Source organism: Callorhinchus milii, unplaced genomic scaffold, assembly GCF_018977255.1.
Source record: "Callorhinchus milii isolate IMCB2004 unplaced genomic scaffold, IMCB_Cmil_1.0 Scaffold10, whole genome shotgun sequence".
In the NCBI taxonomy this organism is placed as follows: domain Eukaryota; kingdom Metazoa; phylum Chordata; class Chondrichthyes; order Chimaeriformes; family Callorhinchidae; genus Callorhinchus; species Callorhinchus milii.
In genome coordinates, this window is record NW_024704751.1 from 8,870,204 (window position 1) to 8,885,930 (window position 15,727).

At 51.0% G+C, this 15,727-nt stretch overlaps 1 protein-coding gene across 1 annotated transcript; it reads left to right on the top strand.

The window, feature by feature from the left end:
* The first annotated feature begins 5,966 nt into the window (after positions 1–5,966).
* On the top strand, positions 5,967–15,408 carry LOC103180560 (tyrosine kinase receptor Cad96Ca). Its single transcript, XM_007896491.2, has 12 exons — positions 5,967–6,028; positions 7,107–7,243; positions 7,802–7,895; positions 8,645–8,807; positions 9,285–9,423; positions 9,823–9,921; positions 10,813–10,973; positions 12,259–12,390; positions 12,875–12,989; positions 13,490–13,589; positions 14,312–14,411; positions 14,852–15,408. The coding sequence occupies exons 2-12, from the start codon at positions 7,138–7,140 to the stop codon at positions 14,990–14,992; spliced, it is 1,350 nt and encodes a 449-aa protein (XP_007894682.1). The 5' UTR covers positions 5,967–6,028; positions 7,107–7,137; the 3' UTR covers positions 14,993–15,408.
* Positions 15,409–15,727: the final 319 nt, after the last annotated feature.

The window sequence follows — 15,727 nt, forward strand, 5'->3', positions numbered from 1 at the left end:
GAACAATCTTCTGGTTGGTACAATTTCACCTTTCAAAAAAAAANTATGAATTCAACGCACAAAAACAATTTCTGAATGTATGATCACTGTGACCAGGATTACTTATGCATTTGTTTAATGGGTCATGCAACCGTTGTACAAATACTGACCACAATTCAAGGGTGAATTAATAGTTGTTTGGTTACAGAAACAACAGAATGGGTTACAACATACAGTAATTCTTTCTGTATCTACAGAGTCAAGAACGTACTCAGAATCAAGAACTTACCACAAAATCTGCTTTTACCACACATAATTGTACTAAATTTGTTATTTTAACAGGGTTTGAAGTAGAAAAAGTGAAGTTTGAAATGGAACATGGATCTGCAGCACAAAACTACACGAAAGGACTCCAATCTGAGAGGCCAAGGTTGACCGGTGTGGGAACCAGAAAGTATATCAATGGTGATTGGGTTAAGACACATTCTCCAAGCAGAGGGAAGGAGCTTTACTCTACATCTGACCAGTGTTGGACTGGACCTTGGAGTGCCCCGAGTTCCATTCTCCACCACAAAGTCTGACAATTCCAAACAACTTAAAACAGCTTTAAACCTGTGGCAAGCCAAGCCTCAGACAGTGATGCTGCAAACTGCATAGATGGTACAATTATCAGGAACATCTATCTGTTCAACTTTTGGGTGCAGCACTGATAAACTTTGCAACTGCAGCATTAGCGACACCAGCCGCTCAGACTAGGGCAGTTATGTAGATATGGTATCAATTATGAGAGGATTGTTGTTGTTAAACCCATTTTCTCTCCAACTGAGTTTCAACAGACCAATTATTCTGCAGAGTTTACAAGGCTCTTAAACATACTTGCAGAACTCAACCTGGTCTCCACTGGAAACCCTCTAAACGTGTCTAGGAGCCAGAAGAACCCGGTCAAAATGGATACCCCAGTTTGCACGCTTAAATCAGGAACAGCACAAGTGAGACACTTTTGTGCAACCTCAGGAAAGTACCTTCCTCCTGCAGTCTTAACATTTTTACTTTCCATATCAGCTTCCCCTGCAGTCTCCAAGTGAAACTTAGCTTAATTTTGCTGCGAAATAACAACAACAGAATTGTACTTGCACAGCACCTTTCACGTCGGGAGGACGTCCCAAGGTGCTGAATAATCACACCGCCAGCCTTGATATAATCCTCTTACGTTAGTCGAGCGCTTATTTTTGGAAGAGCAAAGGTTTACAAAAAAAAGCTGGAACCTTCAGTTGGCGCGCAGGGTTGTGAGGAAAGGGGAACTGAACCATCCAAATCACCATAGAAAACAATTACCCACATATACATAGCAAACCACTGGAGCATGTGACTACACGTCTGGCAGCTTTCCCAACAGATTGGTCACAGCCCAAGTGATCCAGCCCCGCAACAAACACAACCTTAATGCTTTTTTGCACTGCATGTTGCATACTGTAAGCAAAGACGAGTCGTAGGTGATATGGATGCTTTGAAAAGACACCACTGACGGCAGCCTCATTTAGCACAGCTATGCAAGGGCAGGTTATTAAAGCAATGTCTATCACACAATGGTTTCATCTGCAACACCCATCACTCCCGAGCAAAATCCCTCTTAAGTTCTCCCAAACCCAGCTTGGGCCCCGTGAAGCTCTTGTGAAATTTCGAAGACATTTCTTCACACGGAGAGTTGTGGGAATGTGGAACCTGCTACCACAAGAAGTTGTTGCGGCAAATAGCACAGATGTATTTAAGGGGAAGCTGGAGCGAGAGGTACACGAGGGAGAAAGGAATAGAAGGTTACTGCTTCAGAACTCACTGCCAACTCTGTGATATTTAACGAGAGGGGCAGTGAGGGAGTTTCCAGTGGTGCAATGCCCACAGATGCTCTCTGTGAGAGCTCAGAGCTGCTGCAATACCCACAGATGCATTTCCAGACAGTTACAGTACAAGAACCTTATCTGTTAACAGGACACCCCAATCACCCCACCCCAGGGAGACTCAGCTCCCCCTCCTGAGGGTCCCTTTGGTCTCAGCCCCCCACCCGAGGGTCCCCTTGGTCTTAGCCCCCTACCTGAGGATCCCCTGGGGCTCAGCCCCCACCAACTGATGATCCCCTGGGGCTCAGGCCCCCACCTGAGGAACCCCTGGGGCTCAGGACCCCACCTGAGGGTCTCTCTCTCTCTCTCTGGGGCTCAGGCCCCCCCCACCTGAGGGTCTCTCTCTCTGGGGCTCAGCCCCCCCCCGAGGGTCTCTCTCTCTCTGGGGCTCAGGCCCCCCCCCACCTGAGGGTCTCTCTCTGGGGCTCAGGCTCCCCCCACCTGAGGGTCTCTCTCTCTCTGAGGCTCAGGCCCCCCCCCACCTGAGGGTCTCTCTCTCTGAGGCTCAGGCCCCCCCCACCTGAGGGTCTCTCTCTGGGGCTCAGGCCCCCCCCACCTGAGGGTCTCTCTCTCTCTGGGGCTCAGGCCCCCCCCACCTGAGGGTCTCTCTCTATCTGGGGCTCAGGCCCCCCCCACCTGAGGGTCTCTCTCTGGGGCTCAGGCCCCCCCCACCTGAGGGTCTCTCTCTCTCTGGGGCTCAGGCCCCCCCCCACCTGAGGGTCTCTCTCTCTCTCTCTCTCTGGGGCTCAGACCCGCTGCTGTACCGATCTCCCCCGGCGCCTGGGGACCCGCAGGAGGAGCAGCGGTTTACTCACAGTGCGGCGGCCGCTGAACTCCATGAGGGGGGGAGGCTGGGCGGCGGGTGGGGGGGCGGGAGGCCAGGCCCCGGGGCTCGAGCTCCGCGTCTCTCTCCGACCGACCCACCAGCCGCCGGCCAATGAGCTGTCAGCTGACCGGTCACATGACACGCCGTCGGGGGCCGTCCTGGCAGCACGTGACAACCGCTGGCGACGCCACGCCCCTTCCCCCCCGGTCACATGACACGCGCGCGGGGGGGGGTGGGGGGGTGGGCACGGAAGCGCGCGTGCGCATTGGTCAACCCCCCACACGTAGGTCCCGCCCACCCCGCTCCCAGCGCGGCGCAGGCGCACGGGGACCCCTGCGCGGAACGCTGCCAGGTTGGGCGGGTTTCGCGCCCAATGGGGCGGTTTTTTTTTTTTTGGAGCGCCTGAAACCGACCACTTTGGGCGGGTTTTGGGCGCCTCGTGTGTGTGTGTGTTTTTTTTTATCTATAAAAATCGACCCCAATCGAAACCCCGGAGCACGTTTTTTTTTTTCTTTCCCTTTTCGAAGCCGAGACCGTTTCTTGCGCAGTTTGAGAGAAAGCGCTGAGATCTGAATCGGGCGCAGCGCCGGGACACGCGGGAACAGGAGGAGGCCATTCAGCCCCTCGAGCCTGTTCCGCCGTTCCATAAGATCGCGGCTGATCTGCCCCTCTCAACCCCAATCACCTGCTGTCGGTTGCCCCGTACCCCTTGATACCCCGACCTCACCAAAATCCCCTCCATCTCAGTCTGGAAAAGTTGAATGGATCCAACCATACCACAACCACAACCACAACAACAACAACAACATTACATTTGCATAGCGCCTTTCCCGTCGGGAGGACATCCCGAGGCGCTGGGGCAGACAGAGTTTCGGACCCGAGCCGGGGGTCGGGATCGGGGAGGGTGGGTGGGTGGCGGGGTTGGGGGTGGGGGTGGTGGGGGTGGTGGGGGGGGTGGGCAGCAGGGAGATCGGAAGCCGTTATCCACCGTCATTTGGGGGAAGAGAGGTCCAGATTCCCTACGCTAGAAGTGCCACTCGATGCATATGCACACGTCATGTCCCAGACTACATACTGCGGAGGTACGGTGTGGTCTGCCCTTCCTATCCGACTGTTCTCTGACAGTTACTTTATCCGGCGACTCAAGATTTGTGATTAGGATCTTTTATCATTATGACGGTAAGTAACTGCAGAGGAACATGTGCAAGGATTATTATTATTGTGCCCTCGTTTTTTGTTTTGTTTTGACTGTTTGTGGGCACTGCTGTGTGCAATTGACGGACGTGTTTCGCTCACGAAAAACATACAGTCAATTCACATCGGTAGATCCTGTGAAGCGCTTTGAGACGTCTCGAAGACGTGATAAGGTGCTGTATCAAATGCAAGGATCATTATTATTGTTATTATTATTTGTCTAATTCCCTTTCGAACCCTATTATAGATTCTGTTTCAACCAGTACATTTGGCGGTAATTCTCACGTTCTCAAAACCCTCTGTGTAAAATCAGTTCTTGGTAATGTTAAATTTAAAGCATTGAGTTAACAACTCACCCACCAATGGAAATAGTTATTCCTCAGTTGCTTTATGAACCAACAGCTTCTAATCTTAAACCCTGTGGTGACAAATTTGTAATCACTTTGCTTACTCAAAACATGCAGAGGATGTGGCTTTACTGAATAGGTGCGGGGCAGCTGAGCTGTACTTAGAACATTGTTACAGGGCAATCGTTGGAGCTTCCACTGTGCCAGAACAATACAAAATGACATTTGTGCAGTGCTTTTCACGTCGGGAGGACGTCCCAAGCCACTGGACAGTCAGGGATTTGGACCCAAGTGGGGACAAAGCAGTCTGTTAGCTTTTGCCTTGAAGCTGATCTGTCGTCCAGGTCACACTCTACATCCACACAAGTTATTTTCTCTCACGTAGCCTCTCCCTTTCTCCTCTCCTCTCTACTCTCCTGAACGTGTTTGCCATGAGCGAAGGGGGCAGGTAGAGGAATGGGGTGTAAGGAGGTTGAAGAAGTAGGGAAGTGCCAGGGCATGAAATGATTTGTAATTGAGTGATCAGGAAATTCATCTCTTCTGGAACAGGGAGCCAGTGAAGCCTGGCAAGGGCTGGGGTGAGGGGTGTGCGGAATTTAGTGTGGGTGGCAAAGTTTTGAATCAACTGAATTTTATGAACGGCGGAACTGGGGAGACTGGCGAGGCATTGGACAAATCGAGGCGGGTGGTGATGAATGACTGGATAAGGGCATCATGTGTGTGAGGTATGGTCGGAGGTGGCGATGTGGTGGAGGCGGAGGAAAGCCAACCTGGTGAGGGACAGGATGTGGGGTAGGGAGGATCGCAGGCAATTGCACCTGATTCCTGGGTTACGCACAGGTTCAGTGAGTCTGAGGGATAGGCCGGGGAGGTTAAGGAGGTTAGAGCCACAGGTGAGAAGATGTTGAGGAGAGCCAAGGAGTATGGCTTCCTTCTTGTCAACATTCAGCTGCAGAAAGTTGCCGCTTTTCCAGACCTTGTTGTCTGAAAACAACGGACAGAATATCATTGGACCTGCGTTCATGGCTCAATGAGGAAAAGTAGATTTGGGTGTCATCTGCATCACAAGTGGAAATTGACTCCATGTCTGCAGATGACCAGTGTCTCCCTGTCTCTCCCGGTGTCCTGGGCACCCAGGTTCCTACTTATTTCTGGGTAAACAGAGGTGTGTGGAGTAAGGACACTCGTCTGACATTTCACCCTGCCCGGGAATCAAACCCACACTTTACAGTATATCCTGTGAAACAGTTTGAGATGTCCTCCGTACGTGAAAGGCGCTGTATCAAATGCAAGGATTATTATTAGTACTGCAACAACAATAATTTTTAAAAGCTCCCCTCCGCCCCACCCTATACACACGAACATTATGATGTTATTTATTTCATTGTCGCAGCCCCCTTCTCTTCACTGAGAGTGAAGGACTTCAAAGGACAGAGCGAAAAATGTGTGTTGGCCCAGACTACGCCTGCAGGTTCTCAGTGACAATGTGGTCAGTGGGTGGAAGAACAGACCCATTGCGAAGCGTCTGTTTGTTGCTCGCTCTTGTGCTGCTGGCTGAGTGGAGGTGAGACGTCTGAGAACCACAGAGTGCCTCTGGCAGGAAATGGTCTGAAAGGCACGGTGCGCTCAGAGGAGCTGCATGACGTCAACCAGAAGAGAAATCAGCCTCCTCGCTCATCAGTCGCCGAAGTATTCAGGAGTTGAAGCTGCGTTCGATCCAAACAGTGACCGTGTTTGGTGCTGGGGAGTTCGCCAGTCTCAAATGGCGCTTTGCTCGTGGAATTAAGGTACAAAGGGAGGAAATGTTTTGAATTCCTTTCGTGTCTATCGGTTTGTTCTTTATTGATGCCAGCCTTGGGTCGGTACTGCGGCAATCTCGCCTCTGGGTCAGAAGATTATGGCTTCAAGCCCCACGTCGGGACTCCAAGCTCACAGTCCAGGCTGAGGCTCCACGAGCACCGGCTGAGGGAGCCCTGCGTGGTTGGAATGCTGTCCTCAGGGTGAGACGCTATACCAAAGTCCCGGCCGCCTGTTAAGGAGGATGTCCTGTAGCACTATTTGAAATGTCAGTGGTTAGAGCACTCGCCTCGCAAGTGAGAGGACCCCGGTTCGATTCCCAGGAGGGGCAAAACGTTAAGCAAGTTTCCTGATTCCACACACCACGCCTCTGTTTACTCGGCAGTAAGTAGGAACATGGTTGTTAGTCGATTGGCGGATCGGGAATCGAACCCGGGTCCTTTCACTTGCGAGGTGAGTGCGCTTACGCCACGCTATGGCACTGCGGCTGTTTCTGTGGCGGGACTGTTTCTGCGAATAAAAATAATAATCCTCACATTTGATATGGCACTTTTCACATACGGAGAAGGCTGCAAGCTTAACAGGATACGCTGTGGCGGCTGTAACGCCGAGTACGTTGTGGGTGAACGCGGCAACCAATTTGCACACGGCAACGTCCCACAAACAGCCATAAAGTGAGTGATTCACTTTATCTGGAGGATTGTTGACCTAAATACTGGGGGTAATAAGCCCAGGAACTCTCTTCTCTTCTCGAATGGCCACGGCATCTTTAACATCCACCTAAACAGAACGACGGGACCTCGGTTTAACGTCTGATGCCAAGGACAGCGCAGCTCACACCCCCATGGATGTACCAGATGTTTCGGCTTGTCTTTATTTGGTGTCAGGCGTTAGACCCGGGAGCGTGACAGCACCCACCATCAGTCCCCTCCTATCACTCCTGATCTGACTGTCCTGTTCTACTTGACAGGAAGTGGTAGTCTATTGCGCGTTGTAACTTTGGGCTCCCTTCGCATCCCTTCAGTGTAGCACTGTGATGTTCAGGGCTCATCTTTGTTTCAACCCAAGGTACAGAGACGTGGTCAATGGCAACTCGAATATGATGGCTTCAAATAACACGTCGGTGAGAACCAACACGTCAATCACAACCACCCTCGCAGCTACGACTCAGATATTCCCCCTCTCAACCGCAACTTCAGCCCCAGGTGCGTAGCGCAAGATATTAGGGAGTGGATAGGCTTTTGTGGTTGGTGGACAGAGGGTTGAGCCATTTTCCGTGCTTCCACATTGAATGATAAAGGAGTGTTTGTTCTGAAGCAGTCAGTGAGCCCAGAGCCTGGAATACTGCCGGCGTTCAAATCTTTGGATTTGATAATAATAATAATCTAAGCACTATATCAAATGGGCCAAAGGGCGTTCTTCACCTGAACCTCTCACGTGTAGACGTACCTGATGTACCTCATCCCTGTTCTGATGGTCTGGGCAAAGCAGCGGCTAGTGTTTAGAGCAAATTTGTTATCATCAATCATTGAATTCAACAGTTACCTGATAGAGTCGGGTAGAACCACAGACTTCGCAGCACAAACGGAGGCCATTTGGCCACAGGTGTCTGCACCGGCTCCCTGAACGAGTTACTAAATTAGTCCCTGACCTGTCCTCAAACCTCTTAATATTTCTCGCTTTCCGAAAACGTGCCCAATTTCCTTTCGTGAGGTGTCTGATTTGCTGGGTGCGTGCGGACTGACGCAGGATTCTGTTTGCAGATGACAACATCTACATCTTCATCTACTCCTTTGTGATCACAAGTGTCTTCATCATCCTGATTGTAGCTGCCTGTGTCTCTGTGTGGTTTCGGATGTGAGTGATTTTCTCCCCCCCCGCCCCCCGCCCACCGCGCCCCCCGCCCCCCCAGCCCCTCTCCAACACCCCCCCACCCCTTCCCCGACACACCAACCAGCCACACTACCAAACCGAATTCTCTATTACATCCCGAATCCTGCTGAGTTTAATAATAATAATAATCCTTGCATTTGATATTGCGCCTTATCATGTCTTCGCTTCACAGAATATACTGTCAAGTGAATTCACTCTATATTTTGTGGGTGAAACGCGGCAGCCAATTGTGCACAGCAGCGTCCCCACAAACAGTCGCGGATTAAGTGACCAAATTACTATTGTGATTAGTTTTTTGGACGGATTATTATTAGTGCATAAGAACATAAGAATTGCTGGGCGAAAGAAGACTGAGATCCATCCAGTTCACTTTCCACCATCCTGGCAGTCGCATGCACATGTCATGTCCCGAACCTTTTACTGTATCCCAAGATACCTGATTTGTTCTTGAAAGAATCGACCCTTTAGTGATGGTTTAGTTCAGTGATGGTTGCAGATATTTCACTGGTAGAGTCTGGTAGAGGACTTGAACCCAACCCCGGCTGTTAGTGTGGAAGAATCTCTCAGATCACAGGTGTCACAAATCCATTCCCTACCCCAGCGATTTGTGTGGCTTCTCTGAGACACACTGATGATGAATTTGACAATAACTTGCCGTTGGGAGCACTGAAAAGTCGAGGGTGGGCTTTCGTCTCATCTGTTCCACGTTTCAGGAAAAAGACTCCACAAAATGCGACAGAGATGACACCATACTTCGGTAAAGATAGGAACACTAGGATGGTTAAGGTGCTTCCCACACTACCAGCCCCCCACACCAAACAACTGAACCAACGTGAGGAGAGAATGTCAAGGCTATTCTTCAGAGGGAGTTTCCAGGTAATGACCGGTGGTGGTGGTGGTGGTGGTGTTCCAGAGTCTCAGGGTGTAGTGGCTCAAAGCACGACATCCGATGATGGGGCGGAGGGTGCGAGAAGGAGGCAAGTGCCAGTCAAGCAGAGGTGCCGGGTGGTGGGTTGGGGAGTGAGGAGGTCGGAGAGGGAGGGAGGTGCCAGAGAGTGAATGGATTTGAACAATTTTCTTTTGTGGGATTATTATCCCGGGAAAGCGATTCCGCCAATCGACTAACAACCAGGTTCCTACTTACTGCTGGTAAACAGAGGCGCGTGTGTGGAGTGAGGAAACTTGCCGAAGGTTTCGCCCTGCGCTGCCCGGGAATCGAACCAGGGTCCTCTCGCTTGCGAGGCGAGCTCTCTAACCACTGAGCTACAGTACTCTGTGTTCAGTTTTTCTCAGGTTCACTTGTGTGGGTGTCCCACCTCAAACCTCCTCCCTTTCCTCTCTTGTCTGTCTCAGACGCCCACCTTTACCCTGGAGGACTTATCGTTGTTGGAGATTTTTAAAATCGGGAAACAGGGGAGGTTCTACCGAGCGAAGATCACCCGGGGATACTGCAAGGGGCACCGGCTGGTCACGTGCAAACTCTACTCAAGGAGTAAGTTACGAAGGCGCAGACTTTAGCGTGGCTGACGCCAAGCGTCCTGTTCCAGGCTGAACAGCGTATCCCACATTGAACAGACGCTGTGATGTGGAGGTTGTGCAGTGAGCACAACCTCCACATCACAACCTCCACATGTGTTCAACAACAACAAATTACATTTACACAGCGCCCGCCTTTCACGTCGGGAGGACGTCCCAAGGCGCTGAACAGTCAAGGGTTTGCACCCGAGCCGGGGGGTGGTATCAGGAAGGGTGGAGGGGCCGAGAGTTTGGGGGGTAACTAAAGGCGCGGTCACACAGGCTGTCTGCGATTGGGACACCATTGGTGGGAGGGTCTTGGTGGCTTTTGACATTGAATTTAACCCGTCTCCTCCTCAATGCTCCCCCCACCCAGACACCCCCCACAAGAACCTGGAGACCGAGATTAACATCATGAAGAAGCTGAGCTACCACAAGAACATCGTGCAGCTGCTGGACTGGAACTCCACACAAGGTGAAACATCCTGTCTTGCACTCAATCTCAACACATCCCAACTGCTGAGGGCAGGAGCACATTCATCATACACACCCCACTCCAGCCAGGTCCACCCATCACACACCCACTGCCCACCTCCCTAACACCCCCCCACCATTCGCCCATCAACCACCGGCCCCCCCACCCTCAGCTCAGTCCACACATCACATACCCCCCCACCCACACACGCACACCATGTTCACCCATCACCCATCGCTTCCTGCCCAACATACCTCATCCTCTGCCAATCACATCCCTCACCCATCACACCGACCGCATCCCCCCCACCATCATCCTCCAAACAGTCGTGGATTAAAGTGATTAATTTATTATTATTATTTTGTTTAATGGAAAGCCTGGAGGGTGGATGTTCTGGAAGGATGGGCCAAAAAGGGTCTTCTTGATGTGAACCTCTCTTGTGGTCCTTGTGGAGTCCTGTAGCTCAGTGGTTAGAGCACTCGTCTCGTAAGCGAGAAACCCGGGCAGACAGGGCGAAACATTGGGCAAAGCTTCCTTACTCCACACACAGGCATCTGTTTATCCAGCAGTCAGGAGGAGCCCGGTTGTTAGCCGATTGGCAGATCGCTTTTCCAAGGGTAATAATTCTTTCCAAAAAAAATTAGAAAAAATAATAGATTAGTCACTTCAATCCACAACTGTTTGTGGTGACGCTGCACTGCGCAATTGGCTGCCGCGTTTCGCCCACAAAGTCCATAGTCAATTCACTTTACAGTGTATCCTGGGAAGCGCTGTGAGACGTCTCGAAGACGTAATAAGACACAACATCAAATGCAAGGATTATGTTTATTATTATTATTATTATTAAGTCAGATACAACCGTACGAGTCACTACTGACCTGTGTGCTTCAGAGCCTTACCTGTTGATTATGGAGCAAGCAGAGTGCGGCACTCTGAAGAACTTATTGCAGAATAACAGGATACAGTTGTCTAACAACAAAGAACTAAAGGCACAGCTCACATCAGCGGCTTACTTCATATCCCTGGGGTTGGAGCACATGGCGTCCAAGAAGGTACAGCATTTTCTGTCCTGGAGCGTTGCACTCGAATGGTGTCCCATCGAGTGGGAAGTCCCCAATAAGCAATGGGGGTGGATTGAGGCGATGGAATGTTTGATGGTGGGCGCTGAGCTTCTTCCTTACAAGGTCTGCAGCACACCAGGAAGATCAGGGACATCAGGCTCTTCACTGGGTTGGAATGAACGTGCTAGATTTTATTTGGTAATAATAGTACTTGATATCGTAACATTTAATTGAGTGTGTGTGGGGTTTGGTGGGGGTGGTGGGGGGGGAGTTTGTGTGCACATGTCTGGCCAGTGTGCCTCGCCTCCCCCCTCGCTAGATCGTTTTTCAGGTCTCTCTCTGCATGCTTCCTGAGTGGGGGTTACTCTCTTCAAGACAGCGATTGCTTCCTGTTCGTAACCCTGTTCCAATTAGACGAATAGCAACAACAAAGGGACAGAAAAGCTCTTGCCCAGTGACGGGAGCCCGTGGCTCGAACACGATAAAAAAATCACAATAGCAATCGATAATAATTAATAATAATAATTAATAATAATCCTCGCATTTGATATCGCGGATTATTGAGGCGTCTCAAAGCACTTCACGGGATATACTGTAAAGTGAATTGACTGCGTATTTTGTGGGTGAAATTGTGGGGGGAGCAATTGCATATGAAAGCGAGGGCTTGAAGGGATAGGGAGAAAAGTCGGGGCAGTGGGATCGAACAGATCTCTGCTGTGCGAGCCTTGCAGACTCGATGGACTCAAGTCCATCCATCCTCCTACGCTGTAAATTTCTAATCGCTACATTTGGTTTTGCACCTTTCACGTCAGGATAATAATAATAATAATGTGATATAGCACCTCATCACGTCGTTGAGATGCCTCAAAGCACTTCACAGGATATACTGTAAAATGCAGTGACTGTGTATCTTGTGGTTGAATGTCGCAGCCAATTTGCACACAACGGTTACCCACAAACAGCCAAGAAAGTGAACAACCGATTTTTTTTTTCTTTCCCCGGTTGATCGCTGGTCAGGAACTCGGGAGAGAGAAACTACCTTCCTTTTTTGAGTTGTGCCGTGGGATCTTTAATGTCCACCTGAGCAGACAGACACCAGGGCAGAGAGCAGTTAAACCTACAGTAAATTCACTTTTACAGCGTATCCCGTGAAGCGCTTTGAGACGTCTCGATGACGTGATCAGGCGCTGTATCAAATGCCAGGATATTTATTATTATTATTACTCGTCACCCGTCATCACCCTGGAGTGCCTGACGTGTTGCCCTCTCTTGGCAGGTTGTTCACCGGGACATTGCAGCGAGGAACATCCTGGTCTGTCAGTTCCCTCAGGGGTGTAAGATCGCGGAGTTCGGGCTGGCCAGAGACCTGTCCAACTCCAAGGTCGTCAAGAAGGAGAAGGGACAGAGGGTGAGTGACTGAGAGCCACGTCTTAGCCACCGGCGGCTCTGGGCAAACAGGAGGCCATCAGCTGGCCAGCGTGACTTGTCCGTTCCAATGCTTTTCATCAGGGTGGGCCAATTGGCGGCCCAGGGGCCACATCCGGCCCAGGGGGTGATTACACCCAGCCCGCCAACTATTGCTTCATTGTCCAGCGAGTAAACACAAGGCGACATGCGGACTCGGGTCAATCAGGAGACTTGAGAGAGAGAGAGAGGGAGGGAGGGAGGGACAGCATCGCCCTCAACAAGAGAGGCCACACTCTACAGAAACTCTGGGTGTGAAGAGACTGAGCACAATGACAGTTACTGCAGGCGGAGAGCGTTGGGTTCAGTTACAATACAACACAATACAATACATGACGCGCCTTTCGGGTCGGGAGGACGTCCCAAAGTGCGTAATAGAGTTAAGGCGGCGCAAAGTGACTGTGTGTAAGCGTGACTTCCGTGTGCAGCCGGCAGGGATTCCGTTCCGCTGGTACCCACCGGAGTATTTCACCGACGGGATCTACACACTGCAGAGCGACATCTGGGCCTTTGGAATCCTGCTCTACGAGATGGAAACATTGGGTAAGGACCAGGACGAGCGTTCTGGAGCAGAGACAGGACAGGGGGGGGCTCTGGAACTCCATCCCCCAGTGCCTTCGCCGCTTCCTCCCTTTCCTCCTTCAAGGCCGGAATCAAGACCTTTCTCTTTGACCTTCAGCCTTCAGCTCCCCTCTCTTCTCTCTACCCCCTCTTCGCTCCCTCCCTCCCCTCTCCTCACCCTGACCATTTCCCCCCAAGGCTCGGGTCCTGTCCAGCGTCTTGGGATGTCCTCCCGACATGAAAGGCGCTCTATAAATGAAATCTTGTTGTTGTTGTTGACGGGGGGGGGGGGGGAACACGGTGTCCGCAGCACAACACTGATGTGGAATCTTCTCGATCAACGCTAGGCGGAAAGAGACATACCAGGCTGTAGCTGACCTGGGAGTGTGGACGGACGCACAGTGTAGAGGGAGCTTTGCTCTGGGGTGAAATGGTGCCTCTCATGTCCTGAGCAGTCTGTGTGGTTCCTTCTTTCATCCCAGGAAGCTCCCCGTACCCTGAGTTTGAGACCGCAGACGAGGTGATTTTAAACGTGTGCTCCGGGTATAAGATGAAGAAGCCAAGGCAATGCAGGAATGAAATGTATGTATATTCTCCTCTACACTGGACGCTGGTTGTAACACAGCATTTGTGGGGCGGTGGGGGGTGGGGGCTGTAAAATCCCAAACAGCCTTATAACAGGGCACAGTCGCTGGTCACTCCTTCCCCATCGGGACGTCAGCAATCACATCACTGGTGATATCGCTGCATATAATAATAATTATATTTTAATATTATTGCTTGCATTTGATACAGCGCCTTATCACGTCGTTGAGACGTCTCAAAGCGCTTTGCAGAATATACTGTAAAGTGTAGTGACTGTGTGTCTTGTGGGTGAAACCAGCAGCCGATTGTGCACAGCAGCGTCCCCACAAACAGCCGCGGATCGAGTGATTTTTTTAGAGGGATTATTACCCCCGGAAAACGGTATTCCAATCGACTAACAACGGGTTCCTATTACTGCTGGGTAAACAGAGACGTGGTGTGTGCATGGAGTAAGGAAACGTGGCTAAGGTTTCGCCCCCACCAGGAATCGAACCCGGGTCCTCTCGCTTGCGAGGAGAGGGCTCTAACTAACCACTGAGCTACGAGTCTCGACAGAGAATAGTCACAGTGATCCCGATGGGCCATCTCTCCGCGGCACAGACACAGGGGTTGGCGTGCGCAGGTACACAGTACCTTGATGTGCACGGTTGAAGAGCCCTGGTAAAGTCCTGGGGTGATGGCGGTGTGAGACGCGCTAAGCCCTGTCTCTCTCCGCACAGTTACGAGGTGATGCAGTTCTGCTGGAGTCAGGCCTATGAGGAGAGACCGCTGTTCAGTGACATTATTAAGTACCTTGAGGATCTGGTGGAAAACGATGCAGTGAGTGACCACCGGCAACGACTGCAAACACACAATTACATATTGATTGATTTAAGCCACTCTTTAACCCTGGCACTGTAGTGGGAAAGTGATGGGTGGGTACATCGCAGGAAGATAGGAGAGACAACAAGATGTAGATGTGATACTGCTCTGGTAAGACAAGTTGCTGTGTAACCAGGTTGCAGTCTGAATCCGTACCCGTCACTCCCCAAATAATATTAATAATAATACTAATAATCCGTGTATTTGATGTAGCACTTTATCACATTGTTGAGACGTCTCCAAGCGCTCACGGGATAGACTATAAAGTGAAGTGACTGTAGCCTCTCGGGTGAGCTCCCTGCAACCATAGCCCTGCGGATGGGAAAGAGTTAAAGTGGAGTGTAAGTAAAAAGGGGGAGTGAGGCAACACTGAGTAAACCCTCATCTTTCTCTGACAGGACTACATCCAGGTGGAAGATTGTCTGGAACCACACGCTCCGCAGGCGCAGCCCAGCGTGTTGGTGCCCGTGGCCAGGAACATGCCACACGTCCCGTGTGTACAGAACAGCTACGTTACGGAATGGTTGGATTCGGTCTGACCAGCAACGGCCACCGTCTCCTGAAAGACCTGAGGAAAAGGCCGAGCTGGGAAGAATATCTACTTGGCCGTTGCGTGTGAAGTTACTGCAGGCTGGAGCCGCCGCGTGTTGATTGTTTTGGCTGATCATTCACCGCCCACCAAGCTGTGGCCTCAAAGAGATTGACTGTGGATTGGAGGTGTCTGGGCTGGACCCGGTGTACTTTTTGGCATATGAACTGTGTGTAATATCTGTACAGGTTAAACAGAGAATTGGGGGAAGTCAAGACGGAACTCGAAGGGCAGTGCAGCAGGTGCACAACCTTCACATCAAACAAGTGCAGCTTTAATCAGGGTCATCAGGTAGGAGGTTAAAACAACATCAAATGACTTTTCCACAGCGCCTTTCACATCGAGAGGATTTGCACCCGAGCTGGAGGTTGGGATCGGGAGGGCAGGGGTAGGAGGGTGACCGAAGGCACGGTCGAAGAGGAAGACCTTGAGACTGTGAGGACTGTCACTTTATTTTTCGTTCTTTTAATACCTGTGATATGATGGGCAGTCCACGAGGTTCTCTCGGAGTCCACACCTTGTCGTAAAGGATTTTCCAGTTCATCCTGACAGGGAGAGCAGCGAAGGCAGCTCCGAGATACCAGACTTCACGTCGGTCAGAATCCTGGCAATATCGAACAGTCGGAATCCGAGATGAAACTCTTCACCAGCCGGAAAGTGAAGAATGTCTGAGGACGCGTTGAGC